The 25,280-nt window shown below is 56.2% G+C and overlaps 1 protein-coding gene across 1 annotated transcript in view; it reads left to right on the top strand.

Moving 5' to 3' along the window:
* BTBD19 (BTB domain containing 19) overlaps nt 1–25,280 on the top strand; it is an 83,279-nt gene that overhangs the window by 12,735 nt on the left and 45,264 nt on the right. The window contains exon 3 of the mRNA XM_077825048.1: nt 8,539–8,592. Coding sequence (XP_077681174.1) covers nt 8,539–8,592 — 54 coding nt within the window. The remainder of the gene's footprint in view (nt 1–8,538; nt 8,593–25,280) is intronic.

The following is a 25,280-nucleotide window of genomic DNA, read 5'->3' as shown; positions in this document are numbered from 1 at the left end:
AGTGCCCCTCAGTATTAACACCACTCAGCCATTCGCACAGCCATTGCATGGCCATCCTCATCCCCCACCCCCACTCCCGGCCCCTGGATTTAAGCAACTGCAGGGCGGGTGGGACGGCCTGGCAGCCCCCCATCAGAGCATCGTGGTTCCCCTTCCAGCTGATTCAGCAGCGGCGCTGGGGGCGTCTGGGGGTGTCGTGGTGAGGCAGAGGTGGAGGTTGTTGCAGCCCAGAGCCTGGTGTGACATCCCCAGAGTCCAAGCCGGACTAATGAGGAGCTGTGTTCCCCTGCCCTCGGACCTGGGGTGCCCTTTACCCCACTCTGCTGCTGTCGCCTCCAGCCCCAAACTGCTCACCAACAGCCGCCTGCAGGCAAGTCGCCCACAGTCACGTCGGGGTGTGAACTGCAGCTGGGGACACCCACACGCCCTCGGTCTGGGATTCCCCCCCAGAAACAAATGTCCTGCACTGGGCAGCCGTCCCCTGGCCAATACCAATTCACACAAGTCAGAGATCTCATCAAGGGAAATAATGCACAGACTCGGTGACCTCAAACGGACTTTCCCAACCCCTTCCACGCTGGATGAGATCAAACAAGTAGATTAACGACGAAGAGGGAGAGTTGACGTGAATACACAGCATGAGGCATGACTGTCAGAAGTGGCTGCAAGAGCAATACAGATAAAACGCAACTGACGCCTGACACACGGACCCAGGTGACACTCAAAGCTCGCCCCACCTTTCAGGAGCTTTGCTGGCTGAAGTTCTTTCGGTCCAGGTCCCTGCCCCAGCCCAGCGCTGCTGCTTTTGTTCTTCGGGTGCCTGGACTGCCAGAGGCTGAGAGAATGGCAGGGAAACTCTGGGGCGTCTGCCCCCCCCTTTTTATAGTCCCCCCCACTCCAGCTCTGAGAAGCAGCTCCAGCTGGGAGTGTGGCAACAGGCAGGCTGCAGGCCTGGGAACCCCAGGCTGTTTCTTTGCTGGGATGGAGATTTTTTGCCCTGCCAATGAATGGCCACTTAGCAGGTGATGGCCCATGTGACCTTGTCCACACCTGGCTGAGGCACCAGCTTGCCCTCTGTCTGAAGAACGGGTCTGGCCGCTCCCCAGACTCGGAACATCAAGGCCTATTAGCCAGGATGGGCAGGGATGGTGTCCCTAGCCTCTGTTTGCGAGAAGCTGGGAATGGTGACAGGGGATGGACGGGGTGACAGGGGCTGCATCACTTGATGATTCCCTGTTCTGTTCTTTCCCTCTGGGGCAGCTGGCACTGGTCACTGTCAGCAGACAGGATCAAACTGGGCTTTTGGTCTGACCCAGTGTGGCTGTTCTTTACATGTGGAGTAACTCCAAGCTTATACATTCACACACAAGGTTGCCACAGGTATTTTACCAGGACAATAATGACCAGCAAATAGGAGTTTTATACTTTGTCCAAGGGGTGACGCCAGGGGTCCAGACTGCCACAAGGGGTCTGCTTGAAAGGCCAGGCTGTGTTCCCTTCCCTGCTGAGGGCTGGCTCAAGGGTTGCTTCCCAGGGCGGCCTCCTCATGGCCCTTACTGCAGAGAGCCAGTTGCACTGAGCAGCCGTCTGGCCCGTTGAGCTGCCCTCTTGCCCCTCCGAGGCCCTTGTGGCCTGAGGAGCACAGACGGAGGAGAGACCTGGCCACACAGGCTGTCGTGGGACAGAAACTGTCTCTCTGCCCAGCTGGCGGCCAGTGCCTGTGGCTGTGTGGGCGAATGCCCGATCCTGTTCATCACGGCTCTGGTTGTGTTCCCTCTGGTGTGACTGTTCCAGTGTAAGAGGAGGTGGCCCCTTGTTAGCTGCCTGAAGCCAGGGAGAAATTCAGCTCCCGAGCCTGACACGTGACCTGGACTCTGAGTAAGCTCCGTGCAGGATCAGAGCCCAGCCCGGACCAGCTCTGTGGTCAGCGGATGGGGACCAAGTGTGAAATGCTCCTCTCCCAGGGTCTAGCTGAGCATGGGAGACCCGGCATCTCGCAGGGGATGGACGGGCTGTAGCTGGTGTGGCTGCTGCGTAGGATACACCGTGTGGAATCCCAGCTGGCGTTCTAATGAGAATGGTATTTGGGATTTCCTCTGAGGTGATCCATAGCCAAACAGTGGGCAAATGGGACCTGGTGAAGCCTCTCAGCACACCCGTGAATCAGTGAAGAAACTGAGGCACAGAGAGGGTTGAGCTAGGAATAGCACTGAAGAGCCCCGCTTTGCATCCCCTGCTCTAGCCAGCAGGCCCCAATGCCTATTGCCAGCCTGCGGCCTTCTGGACAAGGAGCTGGGGCATGTTATCCTGCAGTGATCCCGGCAGGGAGATGGTGGTTCCCAGCTTGGGGTCTGCAGGACACTCGCTGGTGGCCTGCAGAGAGCTGGCTGGTGACTTGGGTCCGGCTCTTCCTCCTGGCTTCCAGCTGTTAGAGAACTAAAAATATGCCAACTCCTTTACCTTCCCCTGGAAGGTTTCAGAGTAACAGCCGTGTTAGTCTGTATTTGCAAAAAGAAAAGGAGTACTTGTGGCACCTTAGAGACTAACAAATTTATTTGAGCATAAGCTTTCGTGAGCTACAGCTCACTTCATTGAATGCATATTGTGGAAAGTGTAGAAGATCTTTTTATATACACACAAAGCATGAAAAAATACCTCATCCCACCCCACTCTCCTGCTGCTAATAGCTTATCTAAAGTAATCACTCTCCTTACAATGTGTATGATAATCAAGTCGGGCCATTTCCAGCACAAATCCAGGTTTTCTCACACACCCCCCACACACAAATCCACTCTCCTGCTGATAATAGCTTATCTAAAGTGACCGCTCTCCTTACAATGTGTATGATAATCAAGGTGAGCCATTTCCAGCACAAGTCCAGAGTTTAACAAGAAGGTCGGGGGGGGGGGGTAGGAAAAAACAAGGGGAAATAGGTTACCTTGCATAATGACTTAGCCACTCCCAGTCTCTATGCAAGCCTAAGTTAATTGTATCCAATTTGCAAATGAATTCCAATTCAAGGGTTTCTCGCTGGAGTCTGGATTTGAAGTGCACGGGCTGAAATTGTGGAAAAGCAGCATCACTTGCCCCATAACCTCAGCCGTGCGGAACACAATGCCATCCACAGCCTCAGAAACAACTCTGACACCATAATCAAAAAGGCTGACAAAGGAGGTGCTGTTGTCATCATGAATAGGTTGGAATATGAACAAGAGGCTGCTCGGCAGCTCTCCAACACCACATTCTACAAGCCATTATCCTCTAATCCCACAGAGAGTTATCAAAAGAAACTACAGCATTTGCTCAAGAAACTCCCTGAAAAAGCTCAAGATCAAATCCGCACAGACACATCCCTGGAACCCCGACCTGGGATATTCTATCTACTATCCAAGATCCATAAACCTGGAAATCCTGGGTGCCCCATCATCTGAGGCATTGGCACCCTGACAGCAGGATTGTCTGGCTTTGTAGACTCCCTCCTCAGGCCCTACGCTACCAGCACTCCCAGCTACCTTTGAGACACCACTGACTTCCTGAGGAAACTACAGTCCATCAGTGATCTTCCTGATAACACCCTCCTGGCCACCATGGATGTAGACGCCCTCTGCACCAACATTCCACACAAAGATGGACTACAAGCCGTCAAGAACACTATCCCCGATAATGTCACGGCTAACCTGGTGGCTGAACTTTGCGACTTTGTCCTCACCCATAACTATTTTACATTTGGGGACAATGTATACCTTCAGATCAGCGGCACTGCTATGGGTACCCGCATGGCCCCACAGTATGCCAACATTTTTATGGCTGACTTAGAACAACGCTTCCTCAGGTCTTGTCCCCTAACGCCCCTACTCTACTTGCGCTATATTGATGACATCTTCATCATCTGGACCCATGGAAAAGAAGCCCTTGAGGAATTCCACCATGATTTCAACAATTTCCATCCCACCGTCAACCTCAGCCTGGTCCAGTCCACACAAGAGATCCACTTCCTGGACACTACAGTGCTAATAAACAATGGTCACATAAACACCACCCTATACCGGAAACCTACTGACCGCTATTCCTACCTACATGCTTCCAGCTTTCACCCTGACCACACCACACGATCCATTGTCTACAGCCAAGCTCTGCGATACAACCGCATTTGCTCCAACCCCTCAGACAGAGACAAACACCTACAAGCGTCTATCAAGCTTTCTTACAAATACAATACCCACCTGTGAAGTGAAGAAACAGATTGATAGAGCCAGAAGAGTTCCCAGAAGTCACCTACTCCAGGACAGGCCTAACAAAGAAAATAACAGAATGCCACTAGCCGTCACCTTCAGCCCCCAACTAAAACCCCTCCAACGCATTATTAAGGATCTACAACCTATCCTGAAGGATGACCCAACACTCTCACACATCTTGGGAGACAGGCCAGTCCTTGCCTACAGACAGCCCCCCAGCCTGAAGCAAATACTCACCAACAACCACATACCACACAACAGAACCACTAACCCAGGAACCTATCCTTGCAACAAAGCCCGTTGCCAACTGTGCCCACATATGTATTCAGGGGACACCATCACAGGGCCTAATAACATCAGCCACACTATCAGAGGCTCGTTTACCTGCACATCCACTAATGTGATATATGCCATCATGTGCCAGCAATGCCCCTCTGCCATGTACATTGGTCAAACTGGACAGTCTCTACGTAAAAGAATAAATGGACACAAATCAGATGTCAAGAATTATAACATTCATAAACCAGTCGGAGAACACTTCAATCTCTCTGGTCACGCGATTACAGACATGAAAGTTGCTATATTACAACAAAAAAACTTCAAATCCAGATTCCAGCGAGAAACTGTTGAATTGGAATTCATTTGCAAATTGGATACAATTAACTTAGGCTTGAATAGAGACTGGGAATGGCTAAGTCATTATGCAAGGTAACCTATTTCCCCTTGAAAAAAGAAAAGGAGTACTTGTGGCACCTTAGAGACTAACCAATTTATTTGAGCATGAGCTTTCGTGAGCTACAGCTCACTTCATCAGATGCATCTGATGAAGTGAGCTGTAGCTCACGAAAGCTCATGCTCAAATAAATTGGTTAGTCTCTAAGGTGCCACAAGTACTCCTTTTCTTTTTGCGAATACAGACTAACACGGCTGTTACTCTGAAACCTATTTCCCCTTGTTTTTTCTTACCCCCACCCCTCCTCAGACCTTCTTGTTAAACCCTGGATTTGTGCTGGAAATGGCCCACCTTGATTATCATACACATTGTAAGGAGAGTAGTCACTTTAGATAAGCTATTACCAGCAGGAGAGTGGGTTTTTGTGTGTGTGTGGGGGGGGGGGGGGTGAGAAAACCTGGATTTGTGCTGGAAATGGCCCAACTTGATTATCATACACATTGTAAGGAGAGTGATCACTTTAGATAAGCTATTAGCAGCAGGAGAGTGGGGTGGGAGGAGGTATTTTTTCATGCTTTGTGTGTATATAAAAAGATCTTCTACACTTTCCACAGTATGCATCCGATGAAGTGAGCTGTAGCTCACGAAAGCTTATGCTCAAATAAATTGGTTAGTTTCTAAGGTGCCACAAGTACTCCTTTTCTTCTTCCCCTGGAAGCAGCTGCTGTAGCGGGGAGGGCAAGTAGTGGAGGGAGGGACCGTCTCTCTGGTAGAGTTTGGTTCATGTGGTTTACAAGTTGGAGAGCCCCTGCCCGTAATTAATTAATCAGGAAAAGTCAATAGTAAAACTGATGGCAAGGATCACTGCGTTCAAAGGAGCCGTCTGGCATGTGCATTTGCAATTAACTTTAACTGGGGCGTAGCCCTTTCTCCAAGAAAGCCCTGGCTGCTTCTCCTTGGACACACTGGGGCTTGTTATGAGAGGCCCAGGTTTAGGGAGCAGGACGTGTCTAAGCTGGGGATCTCTGGCCAAGGGAAGAAATGATACCTGTGCCATCCATCACTGCAGCTGTCAGTATCCGCTGGCTGAGTGAAATACCATTGCCAGGAGCAAAAGAAAAACGCTCAACATAGGTAAGATCCTAGGGAGGAGGGATGGTTTGGTCTACTATATCCCAGCTAGTCCACCTCCTGCACTGTCCCACCCAGTGCCTGGTCCTGCCCCGCCATGAGTTGCGTCCTGGGGACCCAGCATCCTCACTCTGGTACCACATTGCACCATAACGACACAGATGTCCCAGCACTTGTCTGACATGCTCAGAAGAAGGTGGCAGCCCAGCTCCAGGCAGTGGTGAGAAAATAACCGCACTAGGAGAGTGAGCAACAAGGCTTGGGGTGTCACCCAGGAGGGGATGTCTCACCTCTTCTCCTACCCATTGTCCCTGCTACATAGGTCCCTCCCTTTGCACTTTTTAGGCTGGGGAGGATGGTGGGAAATTGCAAACCAGCTGGGGGCTGGATAACAGCCCTGCCAGGGCTCCCGGGTTCCCAGCGGCCTGCCCCTTTCAGCGGCTGTCTCCATAGCTCCTCCCGTCGACTTCTGCCCCTTGCACTGATCCCAGCTCTGAGCAGACCTCTCCTGACTCGAGCCCACCATACGTGTCTGTTGGGCCACTAGGCAGCTGACCTTGGGCCCCAGGTGTCGTGAGTTGTGCATGTCAAACCAGTGACACAGGCTCCTGGTGTTACCCGCTGTGCCCAGCAATTCTGGGAGAGGGTGAGGCTGGGTTGCGTCCCGCTGCTGGGAAGTTATGAATCAGGCTCTTCCAGTTTTCCTGGCGTTCCTGGGGCTTGTTGAGGCAACACGGTGGCTTTCCCTCGGAGCACCTCTGACTCCGGCCCATCTCCCTCCTCCTTCCCATGCGGCTCAGGAAGTCTTTTAAGGCTCTGCTCACTCATGGAGCTTCAGGCTGGGGATTGTCAGGCTAGCAACACTCAGTAATGTGGGGCGGATGGGATGGCTCCAGGGGCTGGGATCCATCCACCCTGGGTGGCCAGGTCCCCTTCACTCTAGGCTGACGGGAGAGCAGCCATCCTGCATTGTGTTAATGGTACTGTGTGTGACGAAGTGGGACTGTTCTTAATGTTTCCTCTGAATAGTGTGGGGGTGCCTCAGTTTCCCCTATGCAGTTCTTGAGTGTCTGGGTGGTGGGGTAAGGGTGTATGATCATTGCAGAGCCCTAGAGGGCAAGTGTGTGCAGGGGTCTGGACACAGAGAATGGCCGACACCCTGTTTCCTGGCAACTGATGGCCTGGGCCCTTCCCCCCTGCAAGGTGAGAGCTAAAGGGTTGGAAAACAAAGGAATCAAGTGACCTCCTGGCCCAGGGAAAGGGACAAAGCCCAGAGGAGGGAGGGCTGGAGGGAGTTTCAGTTTGGGGCTGGCTGGGACATGGAGTGAAGTGCAGACGTGGTTGTCTGGCTCACTGCCCCCCAAAATGGACCCAGCTGAGGGGTCCCGTTCTCTGCACCTGCAAGCTCTGTGTTAGACCATGTTCCTGTCGTCTAATAAACCTCTGTTTTACTGGCTGGCTGAGAGTCACGTCTGACTGCGAAGTTGGGGTGCAGGACCCTCTGGCTTCCCCAGGAGCCCCGCCTGAGCGGACTCGCTGGGGGGAAGCGCACGGAGGGGCCGAGGATGCTGAATGCTCCGAGGTCAGACCCAGGAAGGTGGAAGCCGGGTGAGCTGTGTGTCCCGCAGACAGGCTGCTCACAGAAAGGCGATTGCCCCAGAGTCCTGCCTGGCTTCATGGGGAGCAGTTCCAGAGCATCGCCCAGGGACTCCGTGACACTGTGGAAACTGAACTGCCCTGCCTTCAATGCGACGGGGGGCCTTCTAGATCCCAGCTGGGTCACATGGACGGGGAGTTGTACAAGAAAACCACAAGCCAGTTCTGGGGCTGAGCAGAGGCCTCCCATCTCCAGGCCGTCCCAGGAGAGCCTGAGGGTCAGATCTGTGCCACCTGGCGCTTGGCAGCAGTTCTGCCAGCTGTGAGTGGGTACAGTGCCCCGAGCGTTGCTCAGACCCCGGGCTAGCGCCTCCCCTGGGCAACGGGAGAATGTCTGTGGCAATGAGCCTCTGCTGCCCACAGCTTTGTGAAATGCCGAACGGTCAGAATGGGCCCTGGTGCTTTGCCACGTTGGCGGCTGAGATCTGCTGTGGCGGGGCCACGTGCCTGCTTGGAGGAGAGCGCGTCGGGGAGAGCCTACGAATGTGTGTGTCTCCTGGCACTTGTCAACACTTCAGCTCCCATGAGCAGGCCAGGCTGCTTCCTGCAGGTGCCAGCTCCCTTTGTAACGTTTCCAAAGCTCTCGGTCTCTTTTCAAACACATTTGTCAGGTGGGGGCCCCCAGCTGGAGCCCCCAAGACGCTCTGTCCCCCCCAACCAATGCCTGTCCCTTGCCCATGCATGTGGGGTGTGTGTGTGGGGGGGCGGCTGTAGAATAACCCCAGTGCGACCGGCTGAGAGCGGCTGGAGAGGACAGATGCAGAGAACAGACCTGAGGCCCCTGGCCCTGCCAGCATGGCACCTGCGCTCTCTTGCTCACCAATGTGTTTCTTCACTCCGCAGGCCCTGGAGGTGTTCACCTCGGCTGTGGAGTATGGGCTGGTCGACCTGAGGAAGGTAAGGCCCTCGCCTCACAGCCTGGGCTGCCTCTTGTTAAATACATGGGTGCTAGGGGGACGGGACGGCAGGTGATGGGTGGTGATGTCTGGCGGGCCAGGGACTGCACATTTAGCCCTCTCTGTCCCTGGCGGGAGGAAGGGAGTGAGTATATTGACATAGGGCTGCTAACGTTAGGGGGGCACGTCACCCCAGCAATGCGGATTTGCACCTTCAGAGGGCTGGGCCGGTACCGCCCCATGAGGGACCCGGCAGGAGCGCCCAGAGGGGGCAGGAGCGGGTGATTGTGTCCCTTGGTCGCAGGCTTGTTCTTACACCTCAGGGAGCTGGGTGCAGGGGAATGGTACCAGTAGCTTCTTTCAGCAGTTCACTGGAGATGGTTAAGGGTGCAGGGAGGTAACATCTCGGGGGAGCAAACCAGGGTTGTTTGTTGCCAGCTGCTTCCACCCTGCCGGAGATTGTCTGGAATCACTGCAGAGAAAGCAGCCAGGCCAATGGGAATGGGCTGCTCAATACCTGGCCTTGTGGGTGCATTGCATTGTGGGAGTTTGTAGTCAAGGGCCAAGGCTGCATGAGTAGATTTTGGGTGACTCTATTTCTGGGAAAACTTGGCAATGGGAGGCTCATTCTCTGTGCTCAGTCCAGCAAACTGAGCTGAGTTCCCCGATGTGATCTCAGCTGAGCCTGTCGGCGCTTCTGGGCAGCTCAGAAAGTGCAGAGGTTATGAAAAGTTACCATCGAACCTCAGCCTTATGGACACCTCGGGGATGGGGGTGCCACGGCATCCCCGGGCAGTGCTCTGGGACTGCTCCCTATGGAGCTGAGCAGGACTCTGGTGAAGTTTCCTCTCTGTGAGCAGCCCGTCTTCAGGACTCACAGCTCACACAGCTTCCACCTTCCTGGGTCTGACCTCGGAGCATTCAGCATCCTCTGCCCCTCCGTGCGCTTCCCACAGCGAGTCCGCCCAGGCAGGGTCCTAGGGAAGCCAGAGGGTCCTGCCCCACAACTCCACAGTCAGACGTGCCTCTCACCCAGCCAGTAAAACAGAAGGTTTATTAGATGACAGGAACATGGTCTAAAACAGAGCTTGTTGGTACAGAGAACAGGACCCCTCAGCCGAGTCCATTCTGGGGGGCAGTGAACCAGACAACCACGTCTGCACTTCACTCCTCGTCCCTGGCCGGTCCAGTTTGCAAATTAATTCCAATTCAGCAGTCTCTCGTTGGAGTCTGTTTTTGAAGTTTTTTTGTTGAAGAATTGCCACTTTTAGATCTGTAATCGAGTGACCAGAGAGATTGAAGTGTTCTCTGACTGGTTTTGGAATATTGCAATTCTTGACGTCTGATTTGTGTCCATTTATTCTTTTACGTAGAGACTGTCCGGTTTGGCCAAGGTACATGGCAGAGGGGCATTGCTGGCACATGATGGCATCTGTCACATTGGTAGATGTGCAGGTGAACGAGCCTCTGATAGTGTGGCTGATGTGATTAGGCCCTATGATGGTGTCCCCTGAATAGATATGTGGACACAGTTGGCAACAGGTTTTGTTGCAAGGATAGGTTCCTGGGATAGTGTTTCTGTGTGGTGTGTGGTTGCTGGTGAGTATTTGCTTAAGGTTGGGGGGCTGTCTGTAGGCAAGGACTGGCCTGTCTCCCAAGATCTGTGAGAGTGATGGGTCATCCTTCAGGATAGGTTGTAGATCCTTGATGATGCGTTGGAGAGTTTTTAGTTGGGGGCTGAAGGTGACGGCTAGTGGCGTTCTGTTATTTTCTTTGTTAGGCCTGTCCTGGAGTAGGTGACTTCTGGGAACTCTTCTGGCTCTGTCAGTCTGTTTCTTCGCTTCAGCAGGTGGGTATTGTAGTTGTAAGACAGGTTTCAGAGTAACAGCCGTGTTAGTCTGTATTCGCAAAAAGAAAAGGCATACTTGTGGCACCTTAGAGACTAACCAATTTGAGTATAAGCTTTCGTGAGCTACAGCTTATGCTCAAATAAATTGGTTAGTCTCTAAGGTGCCACAAGTACTCCTTTTCTTTCTGTAGTTGTAAGAATGTAAGAATGCTTGATAGAGATCTTGTAGGTGTTTGTCTCTGTCTGAGGGGTTGGAGCAAATGCGGTTGTATCGTAGAGCTTGGCCGTAGACAGTGGATAGGGTGGTGTGGTCTGGATGAAAGCTGGAGGCATGTAGGTAAGTATAGCGGTCAGTAGGTTTCCAGTATAAGGAAACAGTTTCCTCAGCTTGTCAAATCTTTTTTTAAACTTTTCCTTTATTTTTTTTATACTTTACATTTCATGAAGTACTGTTCTGTATTTGCTTTATTTATTTATTTTGACTCTGCTGCTGCCTGATTGTGTACTTCCGGTTCCAGATGAGGTGTGTGGTTGACTGGTCAGTTCTATTGTATTTATTTGATGACAGTAGCACCTGGAGGCCCAAGCAGATCAGGGCCCTCTTCTGCTGGGCACCATATTTACACACAGTAACCTGAAGAGTCTATATAGATGAAGCAGGGATGATTATCCCTGTTTTACAGATTGGGAAACTGAGGCATGGAGGGATAATGACATGCCTGTCCTCCATAGCAGAGCCAGGAGTTGAACCCAGCTCTCCTGACTGACCATCCAGTGCCTTACCCACAGCACTATCCTTTGTGTCCAGAGCTGATGGGGTCACCACCTGCCAGCTGTGTAGATCCACAGCCCCGTGTGGCTCGCCCTGTGAGTGTATCTCAGCTCTTCGGCACCCGTCTTGGGGAGGAGGGGTAGCTAAGCCACTTGTTCTTCAGCCGTTTTCCTCCATTCCAGTGTGTGGACACGGCTGGCTTTCCCTGGCCATGGCGTCACAGGACCATCGCAGTCCGAGGTGGGAAAACCCCATGAGGTCATCCACTCCAAGGCAGTTCCTTGCTTTCTAAGTAAGATCCTTAAACTGCGGATGACTCAGGCCCCTCCTAGCCACATGCACTGGGGATGTGTCAGGGTCATTCCAGGCATGCTAAAGAGACAACCCATAGTGACTTGGCTAAGTGCAGCAAACTGCCTTGACTCAGCAGGAGCTCTCCGCATGGGACCTGCTGACACACCATGTAATGGCCAACTTCCCTACAAGGTGCAGCCATGAGCTGCTGCAGTCTCCTTTCATTTACAGGGGCCTAACTGTGGAGTGGCTCCGGTTTCTTATTTGTACAGCCGAATGGCTGATCCTGCATGAAGCAAGAGACTTCCCCTGCTCAGCTGTGTCTGAGGCAGCGTGAGAGGATCTGAGACGGGCTAATCTATCCCTCCCAGGCTGATCCGTCCCTCTCAGAGCCGGGAGTGAAGTGAAGGCTCATGAAGCTGGGAGAGAAATACGGGGCTTGGGGCAGGGAAGCCAGGGCTGTGCTTGTCTGAGCGAATTAGTGAAATCCTTTGGGTTAGGAGGAAGAGGGGGCGAGGAATGGAAAAACAAAAGGGAAGTGACAGACAGAATCTCCTGCCCACTCCCAGGACTGGGGGGGGTGGGGAGAGCGAAAACTTCCCAGGCCAGCTGCCAACGGACTTGAGAGCATGGGAAGTTGCAGTCATGGGGGATTTTTAACCACTGGTATCTCTCTGCTGGGTTTACACACAGCCAAATATGCACAATCAAAGAGATTCCTAAGTTAGGGTGGAATCGGCCTTATGATCCGGAGACTCACACCAGGGTTTCCCCTCCCTTTGTACTCCTCACCAAAAGGGAGACGCTAACAAGGATGTGAGAGTAACCATGAACCACTTGGGTTCCTGGTGAACGCAGCAAGAGAGCTCAGGGAGAATTCAAGTATCTAGCGAGCAAGGGGAGAAGGGAGGAAAGGGTAACTCAAACCAGCGGGGAGTTCCAAGGGTTCGGACATCCCAGACTGGGAAAGAGGAGTATGAGATATGGCTGATATGGGGTTCATGGGGGACTGACTGCTCAAAACCCTGCAGTTTAAAACGGATGGAAGAGGAGAAGGAAGCAAACCAGAATAGGCAGTTATAGTGCGAGGGGGGTGCAGACCAAGTGAAGGACAGCCAAGGGGCCTAAGAGAAACTAGCTATTTATGAAGAGCAGGGAAAGGAATTCTGCGCCTTAGCATGCCCAGGTGACAGGCATCCTAGAGTGGTAGCTTCCAAACACTTGGAACAGCTGATAATTATTCCTAAAATAACACCCAGGTTTTATACCGCGCTTTGTAGATCTCAAAGCACATTCTAAAGGACGTTGGTATTGTTATCCCCATTTTACAGATGGGGAAACGAGGCACAGAGCTGTCGGGGAAAATAGGGGAGGTACTAGAAAATTATAAATTAATACAACGTGGTACTGATCTTTGAATGGGAAAGGAGGGTCCTCCAGGCAGTTGCCCTTTGGGGGATGAAATTCAGTCCCCCAGTAAAATCATGGAACAGATCTTACGCGGGAAATGACGCCCAACTCCTACCTAACAGAACCAAGTGCTGTAAGCAGCATGTACTTACCCAGATCAGACCTCATCAGGCAAAGCTGACCGCTTGTTTGGCTAGGTGGACGCAATGAGTGGACGCAGGGAATGCTGGATGTGAAGTGTGTGCTGGAATTTTAGCTAAGTGTTTGCAATCTCGCATGAAACGAATACAAATGTGCTTTGGTATGCACTGTTCCATGGACTGCAGACTGGATGTAAATAAGGGCTAAGGATTCACTGCATGGTATTTAATCAGGAAGGAAACGTCCAGGGGTAGCGCGGGTCTGTCGTCTGGTCTCACATTGAATATCTTCATTAATGACCTGGAAGAGGGGAAAAAACAGTGCAGCTGGTCCTAAACTGAGGCATTGTGAGCCAGTTAATGATCAAGAGGAGCTAGAAATCTGAGCAGAAACGATCCAGCTAGTAAATCTAAGGCAAAGTAATTCAAACCAGATATGCAGCGAGAAAGCAGAGAAGGCGCAATGTCTGGAGGAGATCCAGGGCAGAAAGTTGCAGTGTCACATTGCATGAAAGCCAGTCCAGTCCAGTCCAGTTGTGAGCTGAGTACACAGAATCAGCAGGTCACGGAGCTGGGAGGGAAGGCGCTGTTTGACTCTGCAATCTCTTTTGGGATTGTGTGTCCTCTTCTCAGTTATTTTGTTACCAGGACAATATTGACAAACAGGAGGGAGTTCAGAGAAGAGCCATAAAAAAGATCAAGGGCTGGGAGCGGTTTCTGAGGAATGCTTCAAAGAACTAACCTCATTTCTTTGGCTAAATAAGGACAAAGTCCTTGGCTTTGCTGAGTCTGTATTGAATTGGTTTAAGCATTGATAGTTCCGTGTATCCGCAGTAGTCAGGCCGTAGGTATTTTCCTAAGTCATTTCAGTTGCAATGCTTTCTGGGTACTTAACCCACAGTTCCTTGCCAAGCTTCCAGAAACAGTGCATTGTGGGAGACGTCCCAAGGTGGCTGGTGCCCTGTGGGATCGCAGTGGGGTGTCTAGTTGAACTGGTTTGATGGATCTTCAGCCACACTGGCACTAACCTGGGATCTAGCCCTGAAAACACACTGGTCCCTTTTGCACATTTGTGAACTGGTTGGAACCTGTGTGCGTGGGCGTGTGTGCATTACGAGCAAACTACAAGGTGACAACAGTTCTCAGCATGGTCAACTTCTCTAGTGTAGACAAGACCAGGGGGGTGGAAGGGGAGCCATAGGAACCCTGCATTGATCTGAACGGGTCAAGACCGCTGACGGAGGGGAATTATTTAGAGGCATGCTTTGAGGAACAACTGTCACGGAGTCCCCAGGCGATGCTCTGGAACTGCTCCCTACGAAGCCAGTCAGGAGTCTGGGGAAGTCTCCTCTCTGGGAGCAGAGTAGCAGCTGTGTTAGTCTGTATCCGTAAAAAGAAAAGGAGTACTTGTGGCACCTTAAAGATTAACAAATTTATTAAAGCATAAGCTTTCGTGAGCTACAGCTCACTTCATCGGATGCATACAGTGGAAAATATAGTGGGGAGATTTTATATACACAGAGAACATGAAACAATTGGTGTTACCATACAGACTGTAACAAGAGTGATCAGGAAAGGTGAGCTATTACCAGCTGGACAGTCTCTACGTAAAAGAATAAATGGGCACAAATCAGACATCAAGAATTATAACATTCAAAAACCAGTCAGAGAACACTTCAATCTCTTGGTCACTCGATTACAGACCTAAAGGTCGCAATATTACAAAAAAAAGACTTCAAAAACAGACTCCAATGAGAGACTGCTGAATTGGAATTAATTTGCAAACTGGATACAATTAACTTAGGCTTGAACGTGGATGTGTCCTTACACAAAGTAAAACTATTTCCCCTTTGTTTATTTCCCCTCCTACTGTTCTTGTAAACTGCTGGAAATGGCCCACCTTGATTATCACTACAAAAGGTCCCCCACCCCACCCCCCCCAACCCCCGCTCTCCTGCTGGTAATAGCTCACCTTTCCTGATCACTCTTGTTACAGTCTGTATGGTAACACCCATTGTTTCATGTTCTCTGTGTATATAAAATCTCCCCACTATATTTTCCACTGTATGCATCCGATGAGGTGAGCTGTAGCTCACGAAAGCTTATGCTCTAATACATTGGTTAGTCTCTAAGGTGCCACAAGTCCTCCTTTTTTTTTTTCTCTGGGAGTAGACCGTCTTCAGGGCAGGAAGCTCACACAGCTTCCACCTTCCTGGGTCTGACCTCAGAGAATTCAGCATCCTCTGCCCCTCCATGCACTTCCCACAGCGAGCCCACCCAGGCTGGGCTTCTGGGAAAGCCAGCGGGTCCTGCCCCCCAACTCCGCAGTCAAACGTGACTCTAAGCCAGCCAGTAAAACAGAGGTTTATTAGACTAGTAAATAAAGCCGGTAAAACAGAGCTTGGTAGGTACAGAGAACAGGACCCCTCAGCCGAGTCCATTTTGGGGGACAGTGAGCCAGACAACCACGTCTGCACTTCACTCCATGTCCCCAGCCAGCCCCAAACTGAAACTCCCTCCAGCCCCTCCTCCTCTGGGCTTTGTCCCTTTCCCGGGCCAGGAGGTCACCGGATGCCTTTGTTCTCCAACCCTTTAGCTCTCACCTTGCAGGGGGAAGGGCCCAGGCCATCAGTTGCCAGGAGACAGAGTGTCGGCCATTTGTGTACACTGGCCCTTTGCTCTGCAACCATTACACCCCCTTATCCCATCACCTAGAGACTTATGAAATGCCTAGGGGAAACTGAGGCACCCCTACTGTATTCAGAGGAAACATTAAGAACAGTCCCACTTTGTCACAATGAGGAGCAGTAGGACGAGATTTAGAAAGGGGGAACATTTAGGCTGAATATCAGGCTGAACGTCCTGGCGGCAGGGTTCCCCGTGGCGGTGGAACAGCTTCCCCGGGATGTGGTGTGATGCAGATTCCCACGCCCGTTCTGCACATGGCAGCAGGGCCTGGGCATGGTGATCTCATGGGTCTTCCTCATGCCTGCATGGTGTGATTCAGAGAGGTGCTGGGATGAAGCCAGTAGCCTCTGGCTAACTGCTCCTGGCTCTTTCCACACCTGCATGCCATTTGGATCTCAAGGCACTTTCAGTTTTTCAGGAATCCCTCTCCGGGCGCGGGTGGTGTCAGCAGCAGGGAATTCACCCCTTCCTTCCCGCAGAGGCCCGCACTGCTTTCCCATAACCTGCCCAGGGAGCACGTGTCACTAGCGCTCTCTGCACGTGTCCTTTCCGCTTCAGACTAGTGCCTCTCCTTTCCCGGAGCTCTCCTGGCTGGCGATGCTGGTCAGCGAGGGAACCCACACCTGCTGCTCGTTCTCCCAGCCACCGTGTCAGGGGAACCTGCCGTCAGGGCTCTTCTACGGCCCGTACTGCAGCTGCGTCTCGTAGCGGTTGGGCTTGGGACGGAGGAGCCCAGCAAAGTGTCTTCTGCAGGGCCAACCAAAGCCAGGCTGGAAGCTTGCCAACAGCCCAACGGCCACATGGGATGGGCACATAAATAGAGCAGATGAGAACGGGAATTACAATGGAGAGTGTAATTCCCAGGATGCTGTGCTCCACCTTGAGCCACGCCGGCATCGCTGCAGGACGGGCTGGAGGCTGTGTGTTGTGTTCTGGGAGCTGCGGTTTCTGCGGGGGCCTCCCAAGGGTCCGGAGATTTCCCCGTGACTTACCCTGCATTAGCCAGGACCAGTGTGGGGTGTTGGACCCACCTGGGGTGGAAAGTGACCAAGCCAGTCCCGGGCAGTGGTAAGGAATTGCCCAGCCAAAGCACAGGGGCCTGGGCCTGCTCCCCGGGAGCCCATGGCTGTGTGGCTGGCCCGAGAGCTGAGGGAACGTTTCATTTCGAGCCCAGGCCAACGTAGGGCAGAGGGGAAGCTGCCAGGCAGTGAGGGCTGGCAGGCAGGGCAACGTGTGGAAGCTACTTTCTTGGGTAATTGAAAACCAGCCCAGCCAGAATACTGAGGGAACCATCCCCCGGGTCTGGGGAGGTCTCGTCTCCCAGGCCTTCTCCAGCCCAAGCAGCTGCGGGAAGGGGCTTTGAAGGCTAGTTTTCTTCCCTTGTGCCCACTGATGTGGGGCTGCCCCTGTAACTAACAGGCCAGTGGCTCCCTGGCCATAGGCAGAGCTGGATGGGGCAGGACCTGGCTGGACAGGGAGACCAGAGTCTCCTTCCTTAGTGGAGAGAAGGGGCCTTGCTGTTGCATTGATCCCATCCTGTGTGATCAGGAGGAGCCGTCCGCGTGGGGCAGCAACGGCTGGCTGAGGGCGCCCAAGCTTCCTCTTAGCCGAGTGTGAAGAATGTGGGGGTGGTGGTGTGTGTGTGTGCAGGGGATATGTGTGTCTCACCCGTGCTAATTCCCAGACGAGTATGTTCTAAACACTGGGCCTGAAGCACCGGCTAAAGGCCAGCTCGTGGGGCATGGGGCTGGCAGACCCAGGCCAGGGAGCAGTGGGGTTGGTGCAGGGGGCACGGGGTTGGCTGTGGGTTGGCACAGGGGGCATGGGGCTGGCAGTGGGGGAGCTGCAGGGCTGATGCAGGGGGTGTGGAGCTGGTAGACCCAGGCCAGGGACTGGGAGCCATGGGGCCGGTGTGGGGGGCACGGGACTGGCAGTGAGGGAGCTGCGGGGCTCGCACAGGCAGGTGCGGGGCTGGCAGTGAGGGAGATGCTGGGCTGGCGTGGGGGGCACGGGGCTGGCAGTGAGGGAGACGTGGGGCTGGTAGGCCCAGGCCAGGGGGCCGGCGCAGGGGGTGTAGGGCTGACAGTGAGGGAGCTGTGGGGCTGGAGTGGGGGTGTGGGGCCGGCAGTGAGGAAGCTGTGGGGGTGGAGTGAAGGAGCTGTGGGGCCGGCAGTGAGGGAGCTGCAGGGCTGGAGTGTAGGGTGTGGGGCCGGCAGTGAGGGAGCTGCGGGGTGGAGTGTGTGTGGGGGGGCCAGCAGTGAGGGAGCTGTGGGGGTGGAGTGGGGGGGGTGGGGCCGGCAGTGAGGGAACTGTGGGGGTGGAGTGGGGGGGGTGGGGCCAGCAGTGAGGAAGCTGCAGGGTGGAGTGGGGGGGGTGGGGCTGGCAGTGAGGGAACTGTGGGGGTGGAGTGGGGGGGTGGGGCTATCAGTGAGGGAGCTGTGGGGGTGGAGTGAGAGGGGTGTGGGGCCGGCAGTGAGGGAGCTGTGGGGCTGGAGTGGGGGGGGGGGCGGCAGTGAGGGAACTGTGGGGGTGGAGTGGGGGGGGTGTGGGGCCAGCAGTGAGGGAGCTGTGGGGGTGGAGTGGGGGGTGTGGGGCCAGCAGTGAGGGAGCTGTGGGGGTGGAGTTGGGGGGGTGTGGGGCCGGCAGTGAGGAGCTGTGGGGCTGGCATGCCCAGGCACGTGCTTTGTTTTGATTGTGAGGTTGCCTCGTTTTTCATTGATCTCCTCTCCTAAGAATATCTGGCTGCTCCCGCCCCCAGCCCCGGTGCCTGCCCCATCCGGCCCCCCGGCTGGGAGCTGGGCTCATGAAAGCCAGGCAGGTGGGCTGGGAGGCGGGGGGTGGTGTCAGGAAATGACCGCAGCGCTGGGCTGGGGCCAGCCGTGCACAGCTGCCGTCCCACAGACAAAGAGGGGCTCAGGCCCGGGGAACAGGGCCGGGGGGGATCCAAGAATTCGTTCAGAGCAGTCCTGGGCCAGGCCAACCAAGGCTTTGCTGCTGCGCCAGGCGGCCAGGCATTGAGCTGCTCCCCGCTCCTCCTGGCTGGGGGAAGAGCCCCCCAATTCTTCCCTTCTCCCGGGGGAAGAGCCGCAGCGCTGGGCCGTGGCGGCAGGGTGGGCGCGGCTTGGCTTTGATGCCGGTTCTGCCCTCAACAGGCAGGCGCCGTGGGGCCTGGCTGCTGCACACGCAGCAAGGGGCATCCTGGGAGGGAGAGGGAGGGGAGCTCGAGTTAGGGGGAGCACAGCTAACAGCTCCCCTTGTCCCCCTGGCTGGGGTAACAGCCCTCGAATTCCTCCCTTCTCCCCTGGCTGGGGTAACAGCCCCCCCAGTTCCCCCGTCTCCTCCTGGCTGGGGTAACTCCCCCTCAACACCCCCACAGCCCCCCTTTTCCCCCTGGCTGGGGCAACAGCTCTCCAATTCCCTCCTTCTCCCCTGGCTGGGGTAACTCTCCCTCAACACCTCCACAGCCCCCCCTCTTCCCCCTGGCTGGGGTAGCTACCCCTTCAACACCCCCCACAGCCCCACTCCTCCCTTTGGCTGTGGTAACAGCTTCCCCATTCCCCCCCTTCTTCCCCTGACTGGGGTAAGCAGCCCCCCCGTCTCCTGGGCTGTGGTGAGAGCTCCCTGTCTGGCTTGTCTAAGGGCTGCCCCCCGCAGGCCAGCATGTCTCCATCGGGGTTCTCAACCTGGGCTCAGGGCACCACCCCCTTAATAGCCACATGGGGGGTGGCCTCTCAAACCTGGGGTCACAGTGCAGAAAAAGCTGGGAACCCCTGGGTCCTCCCTGGGCTCCTTGTCCCTGCCAGCCATAGCTCCTCACCCTGCCGCCCTCCTGTTCCCGGCCTCTCCGCCTGGCATCCTACGCAGCCCAATCTCCTGTCTGTACAGGGCCATGCACGCTCACAGCTCTGAATGCAGTGTTAGGAGAGCCCTGACAGACAGACACAGCTCTGTGCACATGGGCTGCGAGCAGGGATTGTGCAATCTCACTGCGCTAGGCCCCAAAGTGGGTTGACTGGCAGACTGGGTGCCAGGACGCCTGGGTTCCTTTCCGAGCTCTGGGAGGGGAGTTTGGTCTAGAGCAGTGTTAGTCAGAGTGGTGGTCCGCAGACCGGTGCCGGTCCACGAGCCAGCAGCTGCCAGTCTGTGCACACATTGGAAAATAAAATTGCCGGTCCCCCACATCAGATAGCTTGAGAAGCGCTGGTCTAGAGCAGAGAACCGGACGCCTGGGTTCTGGTTTTGATGGTTCTGTCCTGACTCACTGGGATTTTAGGCAAGTCACTTTGCTGTCTGTGCCAAGTGGAGACCCCAGTACGTCCCTCCTGGGGTGGAGCAGGGGGCTGTGAGACTAAATCCCTGCATGGCTTTGAGGTGCCTTGGAGTGGTGGTGGGGCAGGCCCAGCCAGTGGCTACCCCGTTCCCCCACCACTCTCACCCTCTGGGGCCAGGTAAAGCATTTTACAGCCCTAGCCACCTGGCAGAGGGCCAGTCTCCCATGCCGTTCCTGCTGCCCCAGAGCCAAGCAGCCAGCAGGCTAAGGAACAAAGAGCAGGTCTGGACATGCCTGCAGCAGGGCCTAGTGGTGGGGGGGAGGGGCCGGGGCATGCGGAGCTGAGCCCCGCCTGCAGACCAGGCGGAAAGGAATCTCTGCCCCCCTGGATACATGGCTGGCAGCGGCCGCCCAGCCCTGCGTGAAGTTCACCATGTTCCCATGGGGAACGGTCTGTGAGCCAGGTGGCGTGGGGGCAGCGCTCGAGCGTAGCCAGCCTGCAAGCGCCCGTCCCTGCTGGCTCAGTGGGGGGGGCTGCTCTCCCCTGGGACGAAGCCGGACTGTTCTTAATGTTTCCTCTGAATAGTGAGGGGGTGCCTCAGTTTCCCCTAGGCAGTTCTTAAGTATCTAGGGGGTGGGGTGAGGGTGTATGATGGTTGCAGAGCCCTAGAGGGCAGGTGTGGGCAGGGGTCTGGACACAGAGAATGGCCGACACCCTGTTTCCTGGCCACTGGTGGCCTGGGCCCTTCCCCCCTGCAAGGTGAGAACTAAAGGGTTGGAGAACGAAGCAATCTGGTGCCCTCCTGGCCCCGGGAAAGGGACAAAGCCCAGAGGAGGGGGGCTGGAGGGAGTTTTAGTTTGAGGCTGGCTGGGGACATGGAGTGAAGGGCTGACGTGGTTGTCTGGCTCACTGCCCCCCAAAATGGACCCAGCTGAGGGGTCCTGTTCTCTGCACCTACAAACTCTGGTTTAGACCATGTCCCTGTCGTCTAATAAACCTCTGTTTTACTGGCTGGCTTAGAGTCACGTCTGACTGCGGAGTTGTGGGGCAGGACCCTCTGGCTTCCCCAGGACCCGCCTGGGCGGACTCGCTGTGGGAAGCGCACGGAGGGGCAGAGGATGCTGAATGCTCCAAGGTCAGACCCAGGAAGGTGGAAGCCGGGTGAGCTGTGTGTCCTGCAGACAGGCTGCTCCCGGAGAGGAGACTTCCCCAGAGTCCTGCCTGGCTTCATGGGGAGCAGTTCCAGAGCATCGCCCGGGGACTCCGTGATAACTGGTGGCAGGGGTGGGATGTACTGAATGCTCTGTGTGCCAGCTGGCGTGGGGCAGAGCTCGGGCGTAGCCAGCCTGCGAGCGCCCATCCCTGCTGGCGAAGTGTGGGGGGGTCTGCGCTCCCCGAAGTTTCCTTCTTCTCCCTGCTCCTGGGCCGAGGTGTGCTCCGCTGAGCGGGGGGGGGGCGGGGTTGGGGGGAGCGGAGTTTTGCACCATCCCAGCGTGGGGGCGGGCGGTGATGTGACAAACTCTGCTCTAGAGCAGCGCAGGCTCTGGAGATGCTGAGGGGCCTCCTGGAGGTGCTCAAGGCGGGGCCCCGATCCTCAAAGGCCCTGAACTCCCATTAACTTCTGTGTCAGTGAGGAATCGGGCCCGGCTCCTCAGTCGCCTGCCACCCTGGCAGCACATGGACGGGCGATGCCCTCGGGTGGCCCCCTGCCCCTGGCGTTCCTGGCCACCTGGCTGGCATCTCTGAATGGTGCTGGGGGGTCTGTCCAGCCTGCACCTCGCTCCCACCCGAATACTCCACGCCTGGCCATTTTCTAGGCCTTCCCATGCCCACATCTCCAGGTGCTTCACAGGCAGCCGGCTCCCGCCCTGGCCCACTTTGGTGCTTTGACTGGGATAAAAGCACGCAGGCCAGCTTAGCTCCTGCTCGTCTGGTGAAGCCAGATAATCGGTACTGGCGTAAAACGCCTCCTCCCCCCGTATCTGCATCTGCACGTTCGAGCTGAAACCCGCCCCCGCCGGCTGCCTTGGTGGTGATGCTGATAAAACTCAGCGTGTAGACCCCCTAAGCCTCCCTCCCTCCCGCCGGATGGGCGAGTGCCATTGTCTGCTTGCCCTGTTGGAGAAACTGAGGCAGGGAGTGGGGAAGGGGCCTGGCCGAAGTCTGCCAGAGCTCAGAACAGAATCCTGGGCTTCTGAGCCCTAGCAACCGACTCTTCCCCACGACCATCCTTCCCTCCCCCACCTGCCCGCAGGGTGAGTTCGGGGGCGGGGTAGTTACTGGTGGCGGGCGGTAGAAGGCCGCACCCATGGTCTCGGTGAGCAGCTGGCACATGGAATCCAGAGCCAGGCTCCTCTCGGCCCCGCTGTCGGTTCCAACGATGCAGCCCACCCTGCGGGGGAGGGGCCGGGGGCAGTGATTTATTTGTGAAGTTCCCAGAAAGCAGGAAGCCAAAACAAAAAGCAGAGGCTGTTTGTGACACAGCTGCGGTCGCCTGCCGGGGCGGTGATGGTGCTGCGCGCCTGGGGGACTCACAGCCACAGGAGGGCTCGAGCTCAGGCCCTGCCGCTGGCACTGGGAGCAACTCTCCATTAACTGGGAGCAATGCAGGGACACGGACATGCAGCCAAGCAGCTCTGCTTCCTTCCCGGAGCGGGCTCGGGTGCCTGGGGGCGGCTGCCCGTGAAGGATAAAGCAAACGGCAGGGAAAGCGCAGAGCAGGGAAGTGAGGGGAAAAGCCGCGCCCTGCTGGAAGTCACAGACTGTTTAGAAGGAGGATGGAGCAGTGGGGGGATGACCCCAAGCCGGGAGGGGTTGCAAGCACTTTAGAGGGCAGGGCAGGGTTTTACGAGCCCCTCCGAGGCCTGGCTAACTCATACCATTTAGGGCATTGCATTTAGCAGCCTCTTTCTTTGTCACAGGCTCCCAGCCGTACACCGTCCTGGCTGGCTCAGCCTGACTCTGGTTAGACGGAAGGCAAAGGAGAGCAGTCGGCGGGGGAAGGAAGAGCTCACGCCGGGTGGGGGAGGATGACAAAGTCTCACATCCTGGGTGATATTTGGGGTCAGACAGCGGAGGTGGCGCGGGCGGTTGGCTCTCGCTCTCCCTGGCCTGGCCCCAGAACCCCCGTCAGGATCAGCCTGGCGAAGGCCGGGGTCCCAGGCGGGGCCAGCCAGCATCGTGATGTTTGCTCCTTCCCCATCTCGTCCTTCAGCCAGCCTGTGCTGCTCTTCCCTTTGCTGTGCCAACATGTCCCCCGCAGGGGACAGCCCATCCCCTCATTATTCTGGGCACCAATTTGGCCTCGTGTCTGCAGCAGCAGGTTTGGCCCCTGCATTTCCATGTCCCCCAGCGCGGGACGCAGCCCTGGAGCTGTCTCTGGTGGGACCAGCCCTGCCTGGCTGGCTCGCGCCCTACGCTGTTGCTCGTTGTCGGTTAGCGAGACGTTTGCTGAACTCGCTCGCTGGGAAGTGGTTCCTGTGGCTGATAGTTCTCCCGGGCGCGCGGCATTTCCACCCCCACGTGCTGCAGGCCAGGCGAGAAGCAGCCCCCTGGCGGGTTAAAGCGCACCCAGGGTGAAGATCAAGGCAGACAGGGGGCCGCCATCTGCCATCAAAGGGGAGTGGTGCATTCTCCATCCCGGGGAGTCTCCCACTAAACACCAGGCCAGCTCAGCCAGCAGAAACCGGGCGCGCTGCTGGCTTCCCTAGGTGACGTTCTCCGGGGAAGCTCAGACCAGATGCTCAGAGCAGTCCCTGCTGGCCAGGAGATCTCTGGCTAGTCCAGGATCGTGGCTCAGTTCAGCCCAACGGCCCATCTAGGCTGGGATCCAGGCTCATCCCAGTCCAGACCAGTGCGCTCTGATCCAGTGCCTGGTCTGACAATAGCCAGCGCTTGATGCTTGTTCCAGTTCACGCTGTGACCCTCCTCCTGCCTGGCGACGCACTGCGTCACTCCTGGGGGAATTCGCTCCTGCCCCCAGCTGCAGACCCTTGTGCCCAGACACGTGCGGGCTCAGCGGAGGTGCGGTAGCTCTTCCGTGGGGCCTGTGGTCTGGGCTGCAGTGCAGGCAGCGAACGGCAGAGCACAATCCGCTGGGGGCAGTCTCCACCACGCCCCCCACACCCCTGCGCCTGCTTCCATCCGCTTCATGGGACATGAGGCGCGATGCTCCAGCCCCCTGAGCGTCGGTCGGTTGTGGCGAACCTGGGGCTTGCCCAAGTTAAAATCCCCTCTGCCAGCCCCCGCACAGCCTGCTCCCTCCGCCCTGCCAAAGCAGCGACGCCCCGTTGGAGATGTGGCCAAGGGGTCCCGCGCTCGGGGGTGGGATCGACGCTGCCTGGTCTCCAGGGCTCTGGGGTCAGAGCAGGCAGCTAACGTTAAAACTGGGTGCAAGTCCAGCGCCCCGGCTCTCCACGGTGCCTCCCGAGCCCGGTTTTGCCTGGAGAGGCCGGGGGCACTGGGTGATGGGCGGGGATGGAGAGTCGGGTACTCTGATGGGATGGACAGTCCCGTCCCCCTGGCTGTGGGGGGGTGGGTCTGAGAGACGCAGCTGAGAAAATGCCTCCTGTCCCCACTCCAGGAGAAATGGCCTGGCACATGGCAGCCAGTGGGGCCGGGAATTGGGGGGGGGGTGTTGCTGTGGCCCAGCTGGAAAGAGGATTAGGGTTTTCCTGTTGCTCTGGATGGTGGGAAGCAGCTGCAGTCGGCAGCCTGCTGTGATACTGTTGACACCTCCTGGTGTTACCTCCGGGCTGTGGGATGGGGCGGTGGCGACCTGCCAGCTGGCCCCGGGCCCTGGCTCATGGGAAAGCGCTGAGAGAAGAGGCCTGTTTGCCGATGCTCAGGTGACAGTTAATCCCGTTTCCTCTGCCCCAGGTCAGGCCCCCCCCAGAAGCCTCCGGGGCTCCCTTACAGCTGCAGCCGCCCTCTGGGAAAGGCTCGCAGGCCTCGCCGGTTGATTGGCAAAGGCAGACAAGTCACCGACAGGCTGCCTGCCAATGCGGGTGCCGCCCGACCCAGCCTCTGCAGGGGCGCAGTTTGTCATGGCAGGTGGCCCCTGCTTGGGAGAGGGCCAGGGCTGGAGTAAGAGGGGTAGTGTGGGATTGAGGGGCCTTGGAGGAGCTGTGTGTGTGTGTGGGGGGGAAGCCCAGGGCAGCGGGTCAGGATTGAAGGGCAGTGGCAGAGCTGGGGGGGAGCCCAGGGCTGGGGTAGCAGGGGCTGCGGGGTTGGGAGTGAGGGACGGGGGGGGAGCCCAGGGCTGGG

Source organism: Eretmochelys imbricata, chromosome 8 (genome assembly GCF_965152235.1).
Source record: "Eretmochelys imbricata isolate rEreImb1 chromosome 8, rEreImb1.hap1, whole genome shotgun sequence".
Taxonomy (NCBI): Eukaryota; Metazoa; Chordata; order Testudines; family Cheloniidae; genus Eretmochelys; species Eretmochelys imbricata.
Note: the sequence above shows the minus strand (reverse complement) of the source record. Positions and strands in the feature narration are given on the sequence as shown.